The sequence below is a fragment of the Pteropus vampyrus genome, unplaced genomic scaffold (assembly GCF_000151845.1).
Source record: "Pteropus vampyrus isolate Shadow unplaced genomic scaffold, Pvam_2.0 Scaffold22, whole genome shotgun sequence".
NCBI lineage: Eukaryota > Metazoa > Chordata > Mammalia > Chiroptera > Pteropodidae > Pteropus > Pteropus vampyrus.
The window spans coordinates 1,870,642-1,894,447 of NW_011888803.1; the positions used below are offsets into that span (position 1 = coordinate 1,870,642).

General features: G+C 35.5%; 2 protein-coding genes, 1 long non-coding RNA gene and 1 pseudogene across 10 annotated transcripts in view; 1 reads left to right on the top strand and 3 right to left on the bottom strand.

Annotated features, from left to right (window-relative positions):
- Positions 1 to 1,938, bottom strand: part of ZZZ3 (zinc finger ZZ-type containing 3) — an 85,292-nt gene extending 83,354 nt beyond the window's left edge. For 5 of the 7 annotated variants that reach the window (XM_011355522.2, XM_023528029.1, XM_023528028.1 and 2 more), the window contains exon 1: positions 1,532 to 1,665. Coding sequence is in view for 1 of the 7 variants with exons in the window: in XM_023528030.1 (XP_023383798.1) it covers positions 1,532 to 1,923 (392 nt within the window). In the remaining 6 variants the exon portion in view is untranslated. Of the gene's footprint in view, positions 1 to 891; positions 961 to 1,531 lie in introns of those variants that run through there. The other 2 variants (XM_011355523.2, XM_023528030.1) reach the window with 2 other exon arrangements.
- Positions 1,850 to 6,271, top strand: LOC111736756. Its single transcript, XR_002779242.1, has 2 exons — positions 1,850 to 1,973; positions 2,975 to 6,271. It is a non-coding gene; the product is annotated as an uncharacterized LOC111736756 (long non-coding RNA).
- A 271-nt stretch (positions 6,272 to 6,542) lies between these two features.
- USP33 (ubiquitin specific peptidase 33) overlaps positions 6,543 to 23,806 on the bottom strand; it is a 49,341-nt gene continuing 32,077 nt past the window's right edge. The window contains exons 11-24 of one of the 2 annotated variants that reach the window (XM_011355529.2): positions 23,045 to 23,185; positions 21,690 to 21,805; positions 20,399 to 20,571; positions 20,208 to 20,278; positions 19,557 to 19,590; positions 17,068 to 17,113; positions 16,446 to 16,626; positions 15,531 to 15,657; positions 14,367 to 14,536; positions 13,197 to 13,278; positions 12,331 to 12,439; positions 9,179 to 9,281; positions 8,126 to 8,194; positions 6,543 to 7,715 (exon numbers count right to left, since the gene is read on the bottom strand). In XM_011355529.2, the coding sequence (XP_011353831.1) occupies positions 7,558 to 7,715; positions 8,126 to 8,194; positions 9,179 to 9,281; positions 12,331 to 12,439; positions 13,197 to 13,278; positions 14,367 to 14,536; positions 15,531 to 15,657; positions 16,446 to 16,626; positions 17,068 to 17,113; positions 19,557 to 19,590; positions 20,208 to 20,278; positions 20,399 to 20,571; positions 21,690 to 21,805; positions 23,045 to 23,185 (1,580 nt within the window). In that variant the 3' untranslated portion in view covers positions 6,543 to 7,557. Of the gene's footprint in view, positions 7,716 to 8,125; positions 8,195 to 9,178; positions 9,282 to 12,330; positions 12,440 to 13,196; positions 13,279 to 14,366; positions 14,537 to 15,530; positions 15,658 to 16,445; positions 16,627 to 17,067; positions 17,114 to 19,556; positions 19,591 to 20,207; positions 20,303 to 20,398; positions 20,572 to 21,689; positions 21,806 to 23,044; positions 23,186 to 23,806 lie in introns of both variants that reach the window. The other variant, XM_011355528.2, reaches the window with a different exon arrangement.
- LOC111736843 lies at positions 19,217 to 19,335 on the bottom strand (annotated as a pseudogene).

Consider the following 23,806-nt stretch of genomic DNA (forward strand, 5'->3'; position numbering starts at 1 on the left):
ATCTAATTAGCTTAGTAATTAACTCCCCACAAGGAATATAAAAAAATTCAAACAGTGCTCAAGAATATTTTTGTCTACTGTAAATTTCTGGTAAGACAGAGTTCGAGAAAAATTAATTTGATGGAATTAATTTAAGAAATACTGAACTCAAACTCTGTTATCAAAGTTTATAAATAGAAGTTTAATTTAAAATTTAAAATTTCACTTAAAACATTCCACTACCTTAAATATGTAACCTAAAATTACCATCCCTGAACATCAAAGATGGCAACCTCGAAACACAATAGTAATCAAAAGCTTATCGATAATTGAGTTAATAGGTACGTACAAAAATGAAAACAATTTTATTCTGACATCAAGTGCCGTCAGAGACATAAGGAGTCCTTCCAAATACTGCCAGAAGTTATTGTAAATACAAAGTTAGAGTGATGAGGAAATTATCATCGGCCAAATAAATGGGAGTAAATGATATCCAGGGAGAATGGAAGGCACTCTGTTTTAAGCGTCTGAAAATGGTCAGTGAAGAAAGGTACCGCAGCAGAAACAGCAATAGAATGGTTAACAGGTCTGAAATTCTTTAGAAAATGGCAACAAGGGGGAAACTGACAAGAACGTTTGAAAGTAAGAGGAACGGTATCCAATGGCATCATCACGTCTGCGCGAGCACGGATCCAGACTTCCAGTGAGTTGGGACAGGGGTGGAACTATTACAGAAGGTGCCCGGGCTGAGGGATGCAGACTGCAGGTGGCGGAGCGCCCGCGGGGGGTGGGGAGGAAGACCGTGTCGCTTCAATGGGGTCAAAGTATTCCCTTCAGGATTAGAGGAAGCTGACACAGCACGTCTCCCGGCACCAAGAGGCACTCGCCCCCGGCCCCTCCCTAACAACTTGCCTGGTAGAAAGAGTTGCGGGTCCCAGGCCCCCGGAACCCAAGGCTCCGCCATCCAGGACAACTGCTCTGCCAACCAGGTCCCGCGAGAATCGAGCGATCTCGCGACACAAACCCACTAGCATCTCGCGAGTTCCCCCTAGAACCAACATGGCGGTACAGAAAAAGCAGTAGTTCGGTCCTTAAAAGTGCTTAAAGGACTAAAAAACATTTAATAAAGAGCAGGAAGTCTCTTCTGCCTTACATTCGTTTATTTCCCCTACTAGAAAACAGAAGTGGCAAACAACTCTTAGAACCTCCGATGACCACGGTTATACCACACAAACATCGTATCGCTCAGCCTCAGCCAGCCTCCTTGTCACGTGGGAGACTCGGCGTGCCCATCACGTGGGCCGATAGTGAGCGAGTGCGCGCCCGTTGCCCTCCTAAGAGCCCTCCCGCCCCTTCTCGCCCGCGCACACGTGCGCGCGCACCCCCGCCCCACGTGGGGGCTTCGCCGTCGCCGCTGCCGCCGCCTCCAGCCCACCCCCTCTAAGGACTCGGCTCCAAATCCGGGTTCCAAACCGATCCGGGTTCCCTCCTCCTCTTGCCTTCTCCCTCTTCGGAGTCTGGCCCTGACCACGTGCCCTGAGCGCCTGCTCACCTTTCTTGTGGGGCCGGCCGCCGCGGGCCACTCGGGGAAGTGCCGCCGCCGTGGCCGCTCTCCGCCCCCGCCACAGCACTTGCTCGGGTGGCCGCCGCAGCCGCAGGAAGGTCGACAGCGGCGCCGCGGCGCTTCCAGGTGGGTCCCCGCCTCCCGCTCCTGCCACTTCCCGCAGCACCAGCGGCTCCTTCCGGTCCCCTCCTTTCTCCTCCTCGCTGGGACGGGCGGGCGGCGGCGGCGGCGGCGGCTGCTGCTGGCGCGCTCACTACACCGCCTGCTGGCATCCGCGGCCGGTGCAGCGCCGGCAGGCCCGGGGCCGACAAGGTCCGCCCCAGCGGTCCGCCTTTGCCCCCAGGCGAGGGTTGGTCTTCTGAAGGCAGGGCCCAGTCCATCCCGTGCGAGAGTCTTAACTTGGTCCTATCCTTGGAGGAAAGGCGTCCCAGTATCCTTTTTGTTGGAAATCCGCTTCATCCTGCCCTTTGTGTCCTCTTGAGAGATCTGTACACTCTAGTTCCCTCAGCAATCTCAGGCCAGGAAAACATCTGCATATATATATATTATATGTGCTCCTGCCTACCTCTCTCCAACCGCACAGCCGGGCCCCCTCGCTCACCCCTCTGGCTTTCCGCCTATTCCTACAATACGCAGGCTCAGTCCACTTCAGGACTTTGCGTTTGCTGTTCCCTCTGGCTAGAACATTTCCTCCAGGTTTCTTTTTAACTCGTCAACGTTCAATAGGCAATACAAGTCCCTTCTCAAAGGTCAACATCTGAGACTTCCCAGACCACTCTATCCACAAGACTACACTTGCACCCCCGCTCATACTCTCTTTACCAGCTTGAATTTCCTTGTGATAGTTATCAGTTCCAGACCTTATGTGTTGGTCACCTGCCACCAAGAAGTGATATCCTTACAGGCAGGGACGTTTGACTTTTGCTCATTGCTATATCCCCAGACCTGTCAGGCACAAAGCAGTGTTCAATAAATATTCTTAAAACATATCAAAGAACTATGTTGCGCATGCAGGAAAATAAAGCCCAACACATACTGATAGAGATAGGTACTTAGTTTGGGTTGATAGTTCCGTGGACAACCTCACCGTTTGTGAGCTGTGAAAAAGCTAAGCTAAATCTCCTTCCCAGTTACTTTATAATGAAAAGATTAAGTTCTCACCATCCGAACCCATTAATCAATCCTTTTATCATTAAAAATGGGGCAACCAAATATTATGTGACCCCCCCCAGCTTCTTTTCCCTTGCTTTACCAGGCTGATCAAATTTGATAGATGGTTATATAGGGGTCTCCCAATAAACTATGCCTCTTGATATTTAAGCCCTCACATAGTTCCCTCCCAATAGAACATGGCAGAAATGACAGGATGCCAGTTCCAATCCTAACCCATTAAATGCCTACAGCATTTTCTTTTACCCTCTTGAAACCCAGCTGCATACAGTACAGAGGTCAGGCTATCCTAGAGAGAAGCCACATGGAGAGGCCCTGGAGGCTAAGATCCAATAGAAAGAGAATTTGATGGAGATGAATGTATCGTCTCAGCCAATAACACCAAACCCATTGCCTTCTTGGACCTTCCAGTATAGCCTATCTGCCAGCTTAGTGCAGCCTCATGAGTGACTCAACATGAAGCAGAACTACCCAGACCACATAGAATTGTGAAAAATAATAAATCCTTGTTTTAAGCCAGTAAGTTTTGAGGTGACTTGTTAGGCTACAAAAGATAGTCTTCAACCTGACAATCTCGACTTTACTGTTAGGAGAACTACACCTGCTCCTCTAGTCATGAACAGTCTCCCACTTCAGCGTCCACAGGTCACATAGCAGAAGTTCACACGGGTGAGAGAGTTGAAGGAACTTAAACCCAAAAGGCTTGTCTAACCTACACCTGAATAGTTGCTATCATAAGTAATTATACCTCTGTAATTTTGCCATTCAGACATGAATTATTGAGGTAATTGCTTAGTTCTTTGAGCCATAAAGGGGGATGGACTGGTATCCTGGACTTACTGCCACTGGTGACACATGAAAAGCACTGTAGGAGTATGCGTCTGGCAGGGCACGTTATTATACTGTGCATTTACTGTGTACTTTGTATCTTTAAAACATTTGGTTTCAGAACAACCCAAGGAGGTACTCATTTAGCAGATGAGGAAACTGAGGTCACAGAATTTGCCAAGGTCACACAGCTAAGTGGCAGAGCCAGTAATCAAATATAAGCAATTTGATTATAGATTGCATTAATGGCCTTAATTGTTCACATCTCTGTATCTATACTTTTTGCCATGTGACTTTGCAGTTCCTCTCATTAAAAGTAGAATCTATCCTCCCCCACCTGCACCCGGATTCTGAGTTCTACCATGTAACTTGCTTTGGCCAATGTAATATTACTTTGGACATATGCAGACTTGAAAACAACTTGCTCCTCTGCCATGACCAAGAGAACATGCCTGGGTTAGCCTGCTGAAGGACATATGAAAGCCAGTTTGCTCCAGTCATTTCAGCAGAAGTCCTCCTAGATAAGCCCAACCCAATACAAATGAGTGAACCCAGCCAAGGTCAAAAAGACCTGCCTAGCCAACCGGCAACTGACTGCATATACAACAGTAAGCCCAGCTTAGATCAGCCAAGGCCTGATTAGCAGAACTCCAGACTTGTAAAATATAACCGTATACCAGAGTTTTTGTGGTTGTTACATAGCATATTGTAGCAAAAATAACACACTGGCTCCGGAGCCCATACTCTTAATAACTGTATTGCTTTTCAAACTGTTGTGGTTTAAGTGACTGACATGTGAGTTGATATATTCAGCAGAGAGAAATCTGAGAAGAGTTTGAAAGATACAGGGATAGTGAAATATACTTAAGAATCATTTCAAAAGCGTAACAATTGAAAGGGAGTGAATGAGCTCTCTAAATAAGACAATTTATATTTACAAAGTTAGAGTGATAGAGATTTATCATTCAACATCCAGAATAAAAGGTAAAAAGACATAGGCAGATATGCAGGAAGAAAAAATGACAAAATGCAGCACCATGTAAGTTGAGGGAGAGAAGTTTCAGGATATAATTGTCACTGAGAAAGAGTCATTGAATTTTCTAACTGGAAATTTACTTGTGAGTTCTTAGAGAACATAGGTTTTGGAATCAAGACACATTTGGGTTGGAATTCTGACACTTAATAGTTGTATGTACTTGGGCACATTAATCTATTTGTAAACATGTTTAGGCTAGTGCCTGACATTTGCTAAGAACTCAACATTAGTAGTGACAAGTCATGGTTGTGTGATTAAAATCATTTTGTGTAGCTCATTTTTTTCCCTAAAGAAATAGTTTCTTACCTAATCCCTTCATCCACGATCCTTTAAAACAATAAGTATATTCAAACCGATCACCTTCCTTTAAGAGGGGAGTAGTTTTAAAACACAAGGAAATTCACTGATATAATTAACCACACATATTCCAAAGTTATGAAAACAGTAATGATTGCTAATAAGCCATATAAGAGAAAAAACTTGTTTTGAGCAGGGCGGCAATAGAAGACAGATTTGAAAAGGGCAAATATTGAAGTTGGAAGCAAAGAGTGCAGAACAATGAAGTTTGTCAATAAAAAAGTGAAGAAACGTGGCAGATTGGTCTAGGTAATATTCATTTCACTCATCTCTAGTAAGGGAGAATTTAGCACATCTGAAGGCAGCAAAAGGTGCTAATGAAGAGGAGAAGTTTCAAAATGTACTGAGGGATGTGAGAAGTCATGAAAAGTACACTGAATTAAAGGGAGAAGAGAGGAAGTCAGGGAAAGTAAAGGGCTTCTTTAATCTAGAAAGAAGTTGCCAAATATTAAGAGGTGGCAACAAAAGAAAAACAAAGGAGCTTAAACTTCCTCAGTCTTAGCAAAAGAAAGGTAAGGTTATCTACTGCAGCCAGGTGAAAAACAAGGTTTGGAAGAGCTGGAGTGATGGTACACTATCCTAAGAAATTGATATATTTTGTATGTTATATGTATTATATACTGTATTCTTACAATAAAGCTAGAGAAAAGTTAAGAAAACCATAAGGAAAATACATTTACCGTATCTATTGAAAAAAGTATAAGTAGACCCACACAGTTAAAATCCATGTTGCCTACCGGTCAACTACATAAGCAAACTGACCCCAGAGTCTAAAAACTAATCACCTTCATGTTATAAATCAATGTACTTTTAATACATGTGGATTCTCACTATCCTTTGACTGTAATTTTTCTATTTCTCAGCTTAAGGATTTCCAAGAAAATCCTCCTCAGAGAAATCATGTCTTTTATTCTACACTTGTGAACACATATAGCCAACCTTTGGCTGAGAGTCTGTGAGACTGCTACCACTTTACTTACTATATTGTTATGTACTTTGATTATTAAAATGTAAAATTATATATATAAGTTCTTAGAGACCAGTATTGTTAATATTGTATATCCCAATGACAAATGCTATTAATGAAAATGACTAATACTATAGTCTGTTTCAAAAGAATTCACTGGGAGATAACATGGTGAATAAGAGCATTAATATAAAATTACATTGACTGGAGTTGGAATCCCATATATGCCACTTATTTGCTGTACGGCTTAGGGCAAGCCACTCTACCTAAATCACAGGGTGTAATGACGGCTAAATGTAATTAAGCACTTTAGTAGCATGGCTGAAGTACCATAAATATTCAATAAATGTCAAGCACTATTAAAAACAAACCTTTTTTGACCATCTCCTAAATGTCAGGCATTACACTAAACCCTGGCAACTTAGATCAACATCATTCAGTCCTTGAAGAGGAACACAGGTATAATTATGAAGAAAACTAAAAAACTATATACATTTTTCAAAAATTCAAATAAACTTAATGGCTGATCAATACGCTCATCATTTAATCATAAAAACTTTACTACTCTGAATGACTTACTTTGCATACTAAACTTTATACCCTTCACAATTAATATCTATCAAATAAATTCAACATCCATGTTATTTTAAAACCATTTTTATTGGACTAATTTTAACAACACTTTTAGCTAGTGGCAGTTGCCCCCAACTAAAACAAAGTCATCGTGAATGCTATTCAGCATACTTAAAGTAATCCAGTTTGGTTCTGTACTTGGAATACAGTTAAACTTCTGACATCACATAATCAAGCAAATAGCAATGCATACTACATTAATCAAAAAGACTATGCATTTCATTAAAAAATCATTTTGCAAATGGCTTCAGCTTTATCAATAATCTCATTGACACATTCCATACTTCATGCTCTCAAAATAAAAGTGCCCTAAAACTAAATTTTTTACAGACATTAATGAATACTATCCAGGGTTATAGGAATTGTAGTTTAATATTTTACAGGATAAGAGGCAATAAATTACTGATATCTGCTGACACAAATTCCACTCAAACTAAATACATCCTGATACATTCAAAAAGACACTTTGTAAATATTACTATGCTAGTTTATATGCCGCAGTGCAAAAGAAGTGACACCCTAACGTTTCCTGAGCTTTAGGAAATTAACATTTATCTGACTACAACTCTCAATTTAAAATAGGCTCTTTATTATATGAAGCCATGTCAAAACTATACAATTAAATTAGGTTTTTGGAGAACTGAAAAGACTGGTCACAGTTATGATGGTTTAGGGTAATGAAAAAGTTTTCAAAGCAAAAGTATTTACAAAACTACAAAGGATACTATTGATTTGCACGTAGTATAAAGATCAAAGATAACCTACTGATTACCAAATGATTACAATTATCACTCTTTCAAAAATATTACACTGAAAGACTATAATAGGTTAAAGCATTAAATATACCAACCTGTAGTATATTATACATTTTAACACATTTTTCCATAATGCCCAGTAAGAAGGAATAAAAGAGAAAATATTAAAAATTGAGAAAATAAACATGCTTTTAGGAATGTTTCTGCACGTGTATATGACAGGGGAAGTGAAAATCATTTGTCGTTACTACTCTCTATATCCTCAAAATTACAAAGACCGAGTTTCTACTTCAATTTTTTCTTCTGCTTGTAGTATATCTGGGTCAACATGAACAACTGGAGGTCGTAGGATAACTTCAGGCCCTCCACCATATATAGACTGTAGAAAATTCCATGTTTCTTCAGATATTTGACCAGAATCTGCTCCTAAAATTAAGTGTATATAGAAAGAATATTTACAAATCTAAAAATTCATATTGCAAAAGCTCCCTCTTCCCCCCCCCCCCCCCCCCCCCCCCCCGCAATGAATCCTCTAGGGATAATTGAGAACTTTTGGAACACAAATCTTCAGACTACCAGCGCACGTTATTATAAGCTGCTACTTTATGGTCTGTCGTAGAGTTAGAAATCCTTTTTTCCCAGCTCCTATCAATAGCCTTAAAACCTTTCCTCAAATAAAAATTAAACACGGGCAGCTTTTCCACTATTTGTTCTACTTCACATACTAATTACATCATTGAGCTGGGTAAAAAAAGTGGCATAGATGACTAGTGATGAAATATTCTTAACAGTGACAAATTATTAACAAGTAAAGGCTTAAATTTAGTCAAACTTACCTTGCCTGAGCATCACATTGCCACATTTAGTGACTGCGATTTTAGTGTTATCAATAGGACCTGGAGGATCTAAAAGGAAAAAACAATGAAAATGTATACATTTCAAATAATGCATCAAAGAATTACATTTCTGTGCCTGAAATTACTGAAGGATGTCACTGTATAATCAAGTTGATTATTTTGTAGTCCGATTCTTAACTGTCAATTCAATGACAGTCAATTCTTAACTGTCTTCTGAGCTGCTTTCTTCTTGGGTCTTAGTTCCCCCAAAACAGAATCAGGAAAGAAAGCGAGAGAGGCTTTCCCACTGCCAGCCAAAATCTAACAGAAATGATTTCCTAACTATCCATTTGAAGATTACAGGTGAAAATGCACTTTTAATGCTATACAAAAACAATTCCTTTGTAATTTAAAAAGAAATTATACAATTCTCCATTTGTTTCAGATTATGAAACTAAAAACAATAAAAGCATTATAAAATGAAATGTTAAAATGCATCTTTTTAATTTTAAGAAAAACTTATCTGTTTTCCCCTGCATACAAAAATATAGTGCATATTCGTTATCATAAAGATAGGCAAGCTGTGGTCTTTTTGCCTTTGCATATGTTTGCCTGTATTTTTTAATACAAAAGGTTTAAACTAATAAGCACACTGTGTTGCAATATTTTTCATATGTCAAGAACATCTTATTTTTAAATTACTAAATACTGTCACAAAAATTATTTGTAAAGTCCATATAGTACTTCATTGTAATGGATAAACCATAATTTTACCAATTTATTGTTGGGTGGATTTTTTTTTAACTCTTTAAGATTGCAGATTAATTTCATTTAGTTCTTTTATTCTTGTTATGAATGTTATAATTTATGAAACATGTTCAAAAAATTAAAAATTCCTATAAGAATATAAATGAGAATGTAAGATGCCTGAGGACAGGGATCTTTTTCTCTTTGTTCACTGGTGTAATCCCAAGCGTATATAGATATTCAAAAAATATGTGTCAAATAAACAAAAAATCTGCAAAGAATTTCATTTTTCAGTTAACCACTTACCTCCATCTTTACCCTTCACAAAACTTTCCCATTCTCTAAACCACTGCATACTGATACAATAAAAAGTAGCTGGAGAGTCCTCCTCTTGAAATGCTCTGTTGAGCTATTGGGAGGGGAGGGGGGAAATCAGTCACCTAATATTTAGAACTTGCTTTGTAGTAGAACAATACAATCATTCAACATCTGGTAAGGCCAATTTCTCATATACAAAGAATGTACTATATGTTGATGCTAAGTTACCTTAGTACTAGCACACATGGTAATACTTAAAACAATTCTAGGTTATGTCTCAAAATCTAGCAAGTATACATACAAAGAAGGCATAGAGATTGGATAAGTGAAAATAGTCAAGGCATTCTTCAAAACAATAAATACTTCACATATTAATTAAAAATCTGATGAGTAAATCTTATTTAAACATACCATACTACTGTCTACATCTGTGTTTACTTAAGATATTGGTAGGCAGATTGCTATTACAAACAATGCTAGAACCAATCACAAATACAATGCTATGACTAATTACAAACAATGTTGCAATGAATAATCTTGTACATGTCATTTCACAGACAATACACATATATGTATAGGATAAATTCTCAAAAGTGGGGGATAGTACCTGAGGATATTTCACTCCCCCCTCTAGTCCTAAGGCCTAAGGAATGGGTATGCAACTCAAAGCAAAACTAGTAAAAATGGAAATCTTCAAAAGAATGACCCAATGGTTAGAATAGTGTCATTCCAATGTCAATTTTGTTAGTTATATACTGGGAATATGTTGGGTTCCTGAACTTCTGGAGGTCTGGTTATTCCATTTTTCTTTTTGATAAGTTTATTTTTTGCTTAAGTTAGCCATTATGGCTTCTACTGCTTTCAACTAAAGAAAACCAATTGTTAGAAAAACTGGTATAGAAAGAGAAGTGGAGGCAACAGAGCCTGATGAAAATGAAGGGTATTTGAAATTTATTTAGTTGTCATAGTGTGAAAAGAGTGAGATTCCTAAAAATATTTTGTGATGGGGAACTAAGTGCCCATAGTATATACTACTGGCGGACAAAGACAAGTTCAGATCTTGTCTCTCCTATAATGAAATCTAATCAAAACCCTGCCACTGTCCCCAGAGATCCTTACAACCCAGAAGTACCTCCATGATCTGGCCCCATGATCTGATTTTATCTTCTAAGACTTTCTTCCTCATTTAATCACTTGTGGTCACATGAACTTTTGGTATTTCCAGAACCAAGCAGACACATTCCTGCCTCACAAAACTTGCGTGGCTATCCTTTCTTTTTGCAGTATCTAAACATCTCCCTCACATCCTTCAAGTCTTTGCTTAAATATCACTTTCTCAATGAAGCCTATTTTTATCACCCTACTTAAAATTTTACCTCACTTCTCCCTTCATCGCTGTACTCCTGATCTCTTTCCTTTTAGATATTTTCCATTTTCACAGAACTCATCACCTTTTAATATATAATGCATGTTATTTATTGAATTAAGTTCTTTGAGTGCAAGGATCTTTCTGGGACACAAGGTAGCTACTTCCATAGAACAACAAAAGGCAATGAAAAATGTGACTGTCTCTGATGGTCAACAAAGAAATTAAAGCACGTTTGTCTCAATGTATAGCATTAAAGTTAGGACTTTCTGTGATGTACAACTGATCTCTAGAGAACTGAGACTTCTGAAATGTCATGTCAGACTGATTCTGCCAGATGAATCTATTTATTTCATAGCATTACTAGGATTGGACACTTTTAGGACTTTATCTTTGGCATCAGGGCATTTCTTCTTTAGGTGTCTAGGTGGAGGCTTCTCAAAAATTTTAGTTAAGTACAATCATCTCACTAATTTAAAAGTATGTTTTTTTCTAGTTCTCGGAAATTTCTCTTAAATGTTACTCTAAATGTAGTTCTTCCCTTCGACTCTCTTCTAAAATACCTATTAGAAAAAACACTGAATTCTATATCTATCCAACATGTTGAAACTTTTGTTTTATATCTGTTTATCCTTGTACTTGATTTTAGGGGAAACTCTTTGCTAGATCTTTCAGCACAGTAACTTGTTCTCCAGTAGTATTTATTTATTCTGCCATTCATCGTACCATCTATTGAGATATGTTTTGTTTTCAGGATACAACATCCTTATGCATCTCCCTAGGGTCAATATTTATTTTATGGCATAATTTAGCAAATCGCAATTCTTTCTAGGTATTACAAGCTATCTAATTCCTTAACTGACCCAACTGTCCACATTCACTGCTCTATCCAAGCAGACACTTTTATGCTTGTTGCCTTACAGAGTGCAGGCGGCAGAATGCTGAGGTCATTATTGGTATCTGTCACTTCCAAGCTTGAAGCCTGTGTGGTCATTTCCTGTGGCCTTTGGTTTACTTCTTCTGTCTGATCGTATCTACTTTTTTAATTTTTCAGAAACTATATTTAATTTCCAGTCCGCCAAGGGCTCCTATTTTTGTACTCCAGTGTTATTTTTTTATACCAACACATTACTTTGTTCAAAAAAAGGGGGAAGGGAGATGAAATAACATGAATTTGGATCATAAATAAATAATTGGAGCTGTGTTACTGACAGCAGCACTTTGAAGAGACTTACTTCTTGCTACCTAGATAAATGGACCTGTACTAGTCCTTGTCCATAAAACTTCGTTGCTCAGCCCTTCCTATTGATTCTGTGACCAGACTTTCTGTTGGTTGCAATCAACGAACACTTCATAAGAAACTCACCTCATGGAAACAAGGTATATTTAAGAGTACTGAAGAGTCTCGCAAAACAGTATTATATTTCACAAAGGGATGGAAGTTGAGAATGCAGTCTGGATAAATACTTTCAGAAAAACGTTAACTTAAAGAAACCTGTAATTTAATGTTTCAACAAGATTTCTTGCCAGTGCTAGTCCGTGAAACAAAATTTACTACCAATCCATGAAACAAAAACCCACAAAATGATAATTTAGCTTACTCTAATTGTCGTGACCTACCTGGGGTCTCTCACTGTTATATACTCATAACACTTAAACTCTATCAAAACTCTTTTATCCAGTCATTTCATTAACATATATAGTTCTGCTAATTTCAGTTCTTTATCTTCACCCAAAGTCATATTTATAATTTGAAAAGCATCACTGTTTTTACCCGAATAAAAATTTCCAATTCAGTTTTTCTTCTTTTTTCAATTTTCTCTGCCTCAATTTGGCAAGTGTGACAAATGTACAGATGGTTAACAGCTGGTCCTCCTCCATACCTAAAGCATAAAGAATTTAGTAATTATGACAATCTTGAAGAAAGTTAATGCTCTAAAAAATATGTCTCCAACTTTTAGTTAATGGCTAAATCCCTAGTAAATAATAAATCCTCAGAGAAAATGTCTCAGTCATATTTAAACTAATGTAAAAATCAAACAATCATAAGACTTGATTTTATGTTTATCAGGGTCGGTGACTTTATATCTATTAACTAACCTGCTCTATCTATATTTCAACATTCCCTTATAGTTACTTCTGCTACACAATATGTTTGTGGCAACAATACAAAGTAAAAGAAGTGGCTTTCAAAAATTAGCATATAACATACAAGTCTTAGTTATACAGCCATACTCTTAGTCAAGTTCTAATCAGAAGGAGGCTTCTCCTGGTCACTCAAGTAAGAATTTATGGAATAAATTATTTTCAACATTTCACTAAGGAAAATAAAATAAGGAAATTACATGTGAGCAGCTCTAAAATAAAATTTAAAACTTTAAATAAGAGTTAAATATCACGGTATGCTTTTACAGATAAAGATAATCAGAACATAAAAATTTGAATTAATTATCTAGACTAGGGACACACGAGCTACAAAGTCTTTTGACTCACAGTGAGAGTGAATAAATGAAGGAAAAGAATTATTTTACATAAGCGACATATAACACAAGAAGCATATAAGAAATAATACAATCTCATTTTACTGAGTTTCGCAAACTGATTTTCACAAAACCATATTGTCTGATTTGAAAAACAAACCTGCTATATAGGTTATCCCAAATGTTCTGAGGCAGCATCAAAACCAAGTCTTCAATATAACCAGCTTTTCGTAGAGGAACACCTAGAAAAGTTTAGATGGGTTTGTCTCATACTTAAACTCCTTTATATCACTCTCAAAGGTTAAACTCATTTTTCAACTGAATAATTACTGGCATTTTTCAATCATTAAACTTGAAGAGTCTCCCAAACGGTTAAAAATTAAGAACAAGCATTTTTGGTGATTATGCTGCTAAAGAAGAATGTATATCTAAGGCAGAGAAAAATCAATAAACCAAGGTCTTTGGTTTAGGGGAAACAATCTTTCCTTTGTGGAGCTTATAGGGTAGCAAAAGAAATGAAGCATTTATATAAATAACTAATAAAAGGCAGGCACAGATAAATGGCATAAAAGGTTTATGGGGAGATTCAGAACAGAAGAAGACTTATGTTAGTAGCTCAACTCAGGAAATAAGAGAAAAATTCATATATAGAAATATTTTCAAGGTTTAGGTTTCTAAATCCAATGCAGGATATTCCTACTATCTCTTTTAGTTTCACTGAAAAAATAATTAATGAAAATATCAAGTCTTCAACCATGAAATGTAATCAGGGTGTCACACACTAAGGTTTTATTCATCATGAGAACAAACACCAACATAGCCAATCACAAAGGCATAGATTACATTTATCAAATAACTATATGAGGTGTTTTGTTAAATTCCAAGTACATTTATATACTTAGGAAAAGGGCTAGCTACTCATTTAGACAAGGGATAGATGCCACAGATACAGTTGGTAACTGAGTGTCTCTCATCTGAGAAAAATAATGTGTAATATAAATGCTCATTATACCTTAATTGGTGGTTTATATATCTGTCTCTACTATGAAATCAGAGCTTTGAGAACAGAAGTGGTGTCTTTGTTATTCTCAGGCTCTAGCACAGGGTTTGGAGCAGGTACTCAATAAATATTTGTTCTATAGAGGCTATAAATTGCCTATAATTAGAAGAAAAGGTGAATTTCTGAAACCATAATGAATTAAAAAACTTAAGTTACATTGCAGATGGGAAAATCAGAAATAAATGGAAAGGAAAATTCTTGGCTCTTAACTAATTTGTAAATTACTTAACAGCAAACCCCACCACTACTTTCCATTACAGAACTTCTTACCTCCGTGAATACACAGAAAATCATTATTTGAAATAGGGCCAGGTTCAGCAAAGGTCTTAAATTTATTTAGCCACTGTCGAGAAATATAAAACTGAAGGAGACTTGATTCCATTATGTTTAATAAATTTGATATCCTTCGCCTCTCTTTTTGTGCCTCTTCGCTGCTCTTCCTATTAAAAACAATGATTCATCAAATTCATTATGCATTTTATTCCATTAGATTAGTAAGTAGATTTTTCCTCTTGCTTATTAGACTTAGCATACACATTAATATTGTGAATCTTAGTAGATCCTGGGACTTATTCAAGAGAAATATACTTTGTATCACCCCCCCCAACTATACTGTATACGCCTAGGGGCAATACTGTACCTTAACTGCTGGTATCCACATAAACACAGTAGGCATTCAAATGTTTGTTAGTAAAATCAATCTAAATAGTTAATGTGTTTTCTGTTTCAGTAGCTAGCACTTAATCTTTTATAAGATTGGTATTTTTTAGTATAGGATTTATTTTTATAGTAATAGTTCACTTATTAGTATTTTAGGAGAAATTTTGGTACTTAATTACTACCATCAGTACCTAATTTTTTAAATTAAAACCAATCTTTCTAAAACAAAATAGTTGATCCTTGAACAACGCAAGAGACTGGGGTGCCTGACACCCCCCACCCCACACATTCGGAAATCTGCATATAACTTTTGACTCCCCAAAAACTTAGTTGTCCCTTGGTATCCACAGGGGAATGGTTCAGTCCTCCCTGTGGACACTAAAATCGACACTCAAGTTCACTATATAAGATGGTGTAGATCAATGCATACAGTCAGCCCTCCTCATCCTCAGACTTCCAACCACAGATCAAAAACTGTACAGGTTATTTACAGAAAACAATTCCTGTAAAAGTGTACCCATGAAGTTCAAAACCATGTTGTTCAAGGGCCAACTATATTCCTTTGCCCTTCAACAAAATGATTTAACGTTTTCTTAAAGGATCATTTTGAATGCAACCTTTCACTTTATTTTACTCACATAATGAAACAAGTTACACAATTTCTAATATTTACTCCGAAATTCATTTTGAAAATCTTAGAAGTCACTGATAACCCCAAAATGAGTTGCTCTTTCATATTTGTTAAAATAGCCTATCTATGAGTTACTTCTTTACCTGTAGAAAAGAACATAAGCTTCTGCATTTTGTACAGTAGATTCTGAAACTTCAGTGACACTTTGGTCATCAAATTCATACCAATGATTATTTAAATTGTTTCGGCAGTAGGCAATATAGTGTCCACCTGAATTTAAGAGGAAAATATTTAAATCATTTCAGTAATACAAATTAATATAAGAATGGAAGATAAACTACTTTTGTATCTCCAGTTCTTGGAGACTGAGATATAGCAAGAGCTATGTTAGTATTTTGCTCCATTATGTATCTTCACCACCACGACCACCTGAGAAAATATAATTTTAAAAATACACGATATCACTTATATGTGGGATATAAACCTAAAAGCAAAAATGGGCAGTACAAAAAGAGACTCATGGACATACACTATAGACTAGTGGTTACCAGAGGACTACAGAGTAATCATTACTAGTGGGGTGGAGGAGGGGGGAGGTAGACGGGGTAAAGAGGGTCAAATATAGGGCGTAGAGAGAGGGTGAAATGGGTAAAGGGGATCAACTATATGGTAGCTGAAGGAAACTGGACTTTGGGTGGTGAACATACAGTAGAATATACAGATGTCAAATAATAATGTACACCTGAAAATTATGATTGTATTAACCAATGTTACCCCAATAAACTTAATTAAAAAAAAAACCCAGTGTGAAAATGATCATATTAAAGTCCTTACTGTTTAATTTTATACAGAATATAATTTCCAGTATTTCAAACTTCAGAGTAAAATTATTCAATTTTCTAAAATTTTCTGATACTTTTTAATAATCAAAATAAAAATAATAAAAATCTATTTTTATAATTTTTTCTTTTGTTTAATCAGGTCTTACTTAAAAGATCAATTCAAATGTTTACTCTTTTTTTTTAATCTAAGAACATATGTCAAACTTATATACTTACTACTTGCAGTTCCATGATGACAAATGACTGACAGAAGATCATAGGTAACAATCTGAGCTGGACTATCTTTAGCAAGAAATGGCTGAAGATCCAGGCCTTCCAGCGGAAATGAAACATGAGTACTGATTTTGGTGGAAAACATCAGTTCATGTCTGAATCTTTTAAGGTGGATGCATAAAATCTAAAAGAGAAAGGCAAGATTGTTTAAGATTCTATTGCTTTATATGCTAGATAAAGGAGTCTACTAAATATACATTTTTGAATTAAGTGTCAAGGTTAAACATTATCGTGCAATTATGATAACCTGATTGCAGAGATGTCAAAATATGGAAATGGTGAAATATGATATTTACTGAGCTTACAGCTACTGGCTTTTCTAATTTTATGCTTTATACCTCCAAGGTCCTACAATGTCTGATTAAGCTGTGTTCAACATATTTTCACTAGTAAGGGCACTTACTTGGTATGTAACTCAGTTTTTTAAAAACAAATAATCCTAATAGGGTATATATAGCAACTGGTCAACAGAACCACTCTATTCTTCAACCATGCTAAAGAATTTATTACTAATGCTTTATGTCCCTACCAGATAAAATAAAGTGAATTATAATAAAGCTCATACCTCAGGAAACTTTTGTACTTTACAAAACTTTACTCCATTCCTCAACCTAAGGAGGGAAAAGAGAAAACCAATTTAAATAAACCCATTTCCCATATGAATCAACAAAAGCTTTATTAGTATTTTCAAATATTCAGCAAAATTTTTTAAAAAATGAAAAGACAAAAGTATCAGACTAAAAATGCTCAATACTGAATTATGTGCTACGCATTTAAAAATACATACTAATAAAACACTGGAGTCCCTGATTGCAAAAAAAATTTTTAAGATATCAGTAATAAAATTGTAGGAAGTTGTTTAATTCTTTGATGAAAATTAATTTTTTAATAAGCAATCAAAAGAGAAACTCATACAGGGAACAAACTGATGGCTGCAAGATTAGGGGTGGAGGCAGTTAAGGGGCTGGGTGAAAAAGGTGAAAGGATTGGCAGTTATAAAATAGTCACAGGGATGTAAAGTGTAGCATAGGGAATATAGTCAATAATATTGTATAACTATGTATGGTATCAGATGGGTACTAGACTTATAGGGGTGATCACTTCGTAAGTTATATAAATGTCTAACCTCTATACATATACCTGAAACTAATATAATATTGACTGTCAACTGTAATTGGAAAAAAATTAATTTTTTTAAACAGAAATTCTACTATCTATGGCCTGGCTATGCCTTTATTACCATCCAGATATCAAGTAAAACTGGGTAAAATAAAATCCCAAATTCACAGAATTGGTTGGTTAGGTCTATTATAACCTTTATTCATTTATTTTTAAATTAAATTTATTGAGGTAACACTGATTAATAATTACACAAGTTTCAAGTGTACGATTCTATACTACATCGTCTGTATATTGCATTTTTTGGTCACCACCCAAAGTCTGGTCTCCTTCCATCACCATATATTTGATCCCCTTTACCCTCTTCATCCTCCCCCAACCCCAGTTCCCCTCTGATAACCACCATATTGTTTGTGTCTATGAGTTTGTTGGGTTTTGTTCATTTGTTGCTTTCTGTTTTATAAATATCTCACATATCAGTGAAATCATATGGTTCTTGTCCTTTTCCATCTGACTCATTTCTCTTAGCATGATACTTTCAAGATCTATCCATGTTGTCAAAATTATAACCTTTATTCTTAAATGTAGAAATAAGATAAAGGCTGATTATTATTAATAATCAACATTAATATACACTTGACAGAGCTCTACTTTGAATTTGGCGGTAGATACCAGGTTCTTTTCCATCTTCACTATTATCTTTTTCCTAGTCAGTAGTGCTTCTCAAGAAGGGTTCCCCCCTCCAGGCCAGGCCAACACCCTCTTCAGCTATCAGCTAAAGATTTAAGGACAAACTCGTAATACTTTTCCAATTCTCTAGAGGTGTATTTTTTTCCTAGAAAGTACAAGGCAGCTTTTCATCCTTATTGATGAAATATACCATTTATTTTTGTCCTGAAGAGGACCAAGAGCTGCAGATCAACATTTCCCTGGGGTTACTGCCAACAGACAGAAGTTTGTATTATGAAGATTCTAGATCTTATTAGGAGGCCATTCTTTTTCTATTATAGAGATTCAAAATTTTTTTTCCAATACACTCTACCTCAAACATTTTTTCCTTCAATTCACCACTTACTTTTCTAACTCACCATCAAGAAGCCTTAAAAGCCTGAATTTATTACAACATAGAAAAAGGCAACTAGTAGTAGATATAAAGAAACAAAATCATATTTTTCTTAACTGTCTTTCTATTCTGCCATCTTATAGGAGGTAACATAAAAGTTGGTATAACCTTTCTAAATTTTACACAGATTTGAAACTAAGTACCTTTACAGCCACTTTTACTTCCTGACTCTAGCCTGTTACCATGGTAATCCAGAAAAGACTATCACCTTATTTATGACGACAAAACATAACCTATGTAATGAAAATGTATGTTCTATATCATAGTGTCTTTTATTATGTATTTGGAAAATGTTTTCTCCAAAATTACATACTTTATATCTCAAAATATACTTTCATATTTTTAAAATTTATTTGTTCGTTCATTCATTCATTCATTCATTCATTCATTTTTTAGGCAAGGCAATCCTTGGTTGACCTCACAGACTGCAAGGACCTTGTCAGCTTACAATCCCTTATTTTTTTATTTTTTACACCCATAGCACCTGGTCTTCCTAGGTGGTCTCCCATCCAAGTACTAACCAGGCTCAACCCTGCTTAGCTTCCTATATCAGACAAGATCGGGCTTGATCAGGGTGGCATGGCCGTAGACTACTTTCACATTTTAGATAAGCCTATTAAATGTTAAATTTTTACCTCAAATTTGTTTTATAAAACAACCAGCCTCTTTATTTTTACTAGGACAAAATTTACTAGCCTTTACTTTTCTAAGTAAAGTGAAATTTTAACTCCACATGCCCAATTCAAAGAACCAAGAAAAATACCATTTAAAATAAAAAATATGCAATTAAAAGCATTATCAATGACACTTACTTTTTGCATTTTTCACAACTGTACATATTGTCACCTGAAAACAGAACAGATTTGGTCATTCCTCTCAAATTAAAACCAAGGTATTTTCTTTTGGTTCTGCAATTTCTCGAGTCTGCCACATGCTTACCGTGCACCACAGAAACACAAGACTCACATTTCTTAGTCTCTGCTCAAGAGTCAGTTCATAATGTTTATCTTGCCTAAAGCACTCTTCACCTCCCTCTCTTTTCAACCTTGAAAGCTTACCTTAAATAACATCTTTTCCATTATTCACTCAACAAAATTTACTGGTGCCTGTCTTATGTCCAAGCAATGTGCTAGAAATACAAAAATACTGAAGGATCTTAAATATTATGAAAGAATTTACAGACTAGTCCAGATATTTAAGTCTTCTATATTGGTTAACTTTTCCCTTCTTTGACTCCCAGAGCAGTTTTAAGATACCTCACATATCATACCATCTTGTACTATAAGAAGTTGTATAAATTATTTTGGTATATGACTTATGGTTTTTATATTTATATTGCCACAGTAGATACTGTGGCAATATAGTCAAGTACTATTTAAGTACATTTTATACTTAGTCCTACTAGTATTTTAGATCACTCACAACAATTTAGCCACAGATGAAAACAGTTTTATATTTCTTACCTTTCAGTTCATCTCTAGCGAAGAAGGCAGCAAGACAATCTTGCAAGGTTACTACTGGACCCCAAAACCAGCTAGGGACACATGAGACAACAAACCTGAAACATTATTGATAGAAAAAAAGGAAGTGTTCTGCCAGTATAGCAGAAACAGCAGTTTTAACAATGAATTAATTTTAAAAAATACATACATACCTCTTCACATATTCCATGAAAAAAGCTATCCACCCTTGTGGAGCATATGCTTCGCCACATGATCCTGCTTTGACTATGGAAGTTGGATGACTCGATGAATGCAGCTTAGCAAGGTCTTCCTTGCCAGGAATTGGCAAGGACAGATCTTGAAAGGTCTCGAGGGTTACAGACACCTAAAATTATTTTGTTTTAAAAATGGGATGAAAATAATCCAGCACAAACATTTATGAGGACAGATTTTGACTGCAAAGATCAAAGCAAGTTATAATAAGCAAAAAAAGAAAAGAACAAAAAGTCAAACTGGTTTATAACAGCAGCAACAAAAACACTTGCTTTGTACCAGGTGCTGTTCTAAATTTAATCTTCACATAAACCTTATGAGATAACTTCAAACACCCTATTAGCTGAGGACACTGTGGCACAGAGCTATACCTCACAACCAGCCACTGTAGCTTGAGATCCAAAATCTTAAACACTACTGCATTTATTTTTGGGTAAGACTCCTGTAATAATTTTTAAATATTGTTTTTTCAAAAAGCTGTAAAACCTAGCATGAAATTTTTAAATAGCTGAAAAGATTTCAGGATATCATTTAAATATCTGGTTCCAAATTAGCACACATTAAAATGACCCTATTGAAAGACTTTAGGTTTAAGATTTTAACACGTTGAAAACTTACACTTGGGTTTTTTTGAGAGATGTCATATTCCTTAATTATATTCATTACTGCACTGAAGTAAAACCGCTCTTAAGCTCAAAGAAACTCAGGGATTTAGGGATATCATTAAAGAAGTCATGATCATTTTAATGTATGCCCTTGAGAATGAATCTGACACTACTTTTATTATTTGAGTTCCAATCTTAACATGGGAATATATTTACAAGCCATACAACCAAATGTAGAAGATACATTCACACCCTAGTGTCTGTGAATACCAAGTTTCCCAGAATACTAATTTCATCAGCCTTAGGAGAATATGTATGTTACTAATTCTTGTTGCTGAGCAACATATCACCTTTAGATTTGACCAGAGATTAAGCAATGGAGTTAATTCTGCCTGCCAATACATGCCTGTCCAATGATGGGTCAAAACTGATCCTTTAAGAAGTTGTTTGTATTACTTCCAAAAACAAATTCTACTCCTACAGTCAATTTATACTGATGTTAACACATGAAATACATGTATAATCATCCACAGAAAGGAGTTAAACTTTTCATAACATTTTGTCAGGATTTTTTTTAAAGAGCATTTGACAAATTTCCTGTGTATTATAATTCCTTCATACTCACCCTGTCACAAGTTAGACACTGCACTGAACTAATGATTGTTCCATCAAATATGTCTGAAATAACACTTCGGTATTTCTTATGCTGTTTTTTTCTCTTTGGGGATAATGAAGATTGAGCTAGAATGGAGAAACAAGTGTAGAAAATTTTTTAAAAAATCAAAGCAGTTCCTGTAGCATTTTTCTCTGGCATCTTTAGCAGTAAAATTTACTATGCTGAAGAAATCTATCAAAATACCATTCAAGAGCACTGCTTAAAAAGAAAAAAAAAAAGAAACCAAGATGAAACAAGAGGAGTTCAATCTCCCAAACTTACTTCAATTGGAATAGTTTTGCTTTTACTTGTGTTTTTGATTCTGAAGGCTATATCTGAATGATTCTAAATGTTGAGAGTTCTTTATATATTCTAGATATAAGTGCTTTTGTCAGCCGTGTGATTTGCAAATATTTTCTACCCATCTTTTCATTCTCTTAATAGTGTCTTTTGCCAAGAAAATTTTAAATTATTTTCTTTTATGGATCAAGTTTTTGATGTCTTTGATGTCTTTAAGGAATTATTTGTCTAAAACAAGGTCATAAAGACTTTCTCCTATGTTTTCTTCCAAGAGTTTAATAGTTTTACATTTTTTAATATTGGAACTCTCATACATAGTTGGTAGGAATGCAAAATGATACAGCCACTCTAGAAAACAATTCCATACGATATTAAACATAAAACTTACATAAAACTCAATAACCCCACTTCTGGGTGTTCACTCTAGACAAGTGAAAACTTATGTTCATAAAAAAAAAACCTGTAAACAAATGTTTATAGCAGCATTATTCACAATTGCCAAAATCTGGAAACAATTCAAATATCCTTCAATGAGTGAATGAATTAACAGTAGTGTAGTCATACAATGAAACACTACTCAGTAATAAAAAGGAACTATTCAGACATTCGACAACATGACTTATCTCAAATGCATAAGTGAAGGATGCCTGTTTTAAAAGACTACATACTGTATGATTCCATTTATACGACATTCTGGAAAAGGCAAAACAATAAGAACAGCGAAAAGATCAACAGGGCTAGGGAGATAATCTGATCACAAAGTAGTATGAAGGAATTCTTTAGGATGTTGGAACTATTTTATATTCTATTTGTGGGGGTGGTGTAGTAATAAGAATCTATACATGTGTTAGAACTCTACACCGAGAGAATTCTATTGTACATAATTCAACTTGTGCCACACACAGAAAAAAATTTTAAATCGTTTGTATAAAATTATGCTGTCAATTTTCAAGGACTGAATAATATTTCATAATTAACACTTCAAATTATCAAAGCAAAGGAACCTGAGTAATTGAAACATATACCTTTTTTTTGTGTGGGTGCCAATCCCGGCCACAAATTGCCTGATTTAGGAGGGCTTGCTGATAAACGTGGATTAACACCTTCATTTGATGGAAGGATCTGTGGCGTAGTTAGATCATTCAAATGGACATCAGTAATATATTCTGTAATATTTAAAATTTGTATTATTACCATAAATAGTAAAATTATTCCACCTGTCAAATAATGCTAATTATTCTAAAGGATTCTTCACTTGAGATTTTGAACACAATTCACATTAATAAATGTCTGGTGAAATACTTGATAGCCAAAGTGCTTTCTAAGTGAAATAACTGATTTTCCCCCAGGAATCCAATTAATGTTTATAACACATTACTGCTGCAGACAATTAAGGAAGTAAGAAATGGATATATAAAACCAAAGAAGACTGTATTTGTCCTAAGTATTTTTTTAAAAAGATATTTAGGAGTTTTTAAAAGCTTTTAAAATAATGTGGGAGAAAATGAGATTATCTTCCCAAACTAACATAGTAATCAAAATCTAAGAAATTTAGGTATAAAATAATCATGTTATCTTATTCTTACTATAATAAAACAGACCTCTTTGTCAGGAAATTAATTTAATTTTAGAATTAAATTAGGAATCGAGAAAATATAACTTCTGTGAGTACTATCTTGATTGTTTGCTGTTGGATTCCCAGTACAAAAAATGCATGCCAGGGATTGTGCTCAATAAGTTTCTGATTAAAGAAAAGAGAATTATTCATAACAGACCCTGAAACAGAA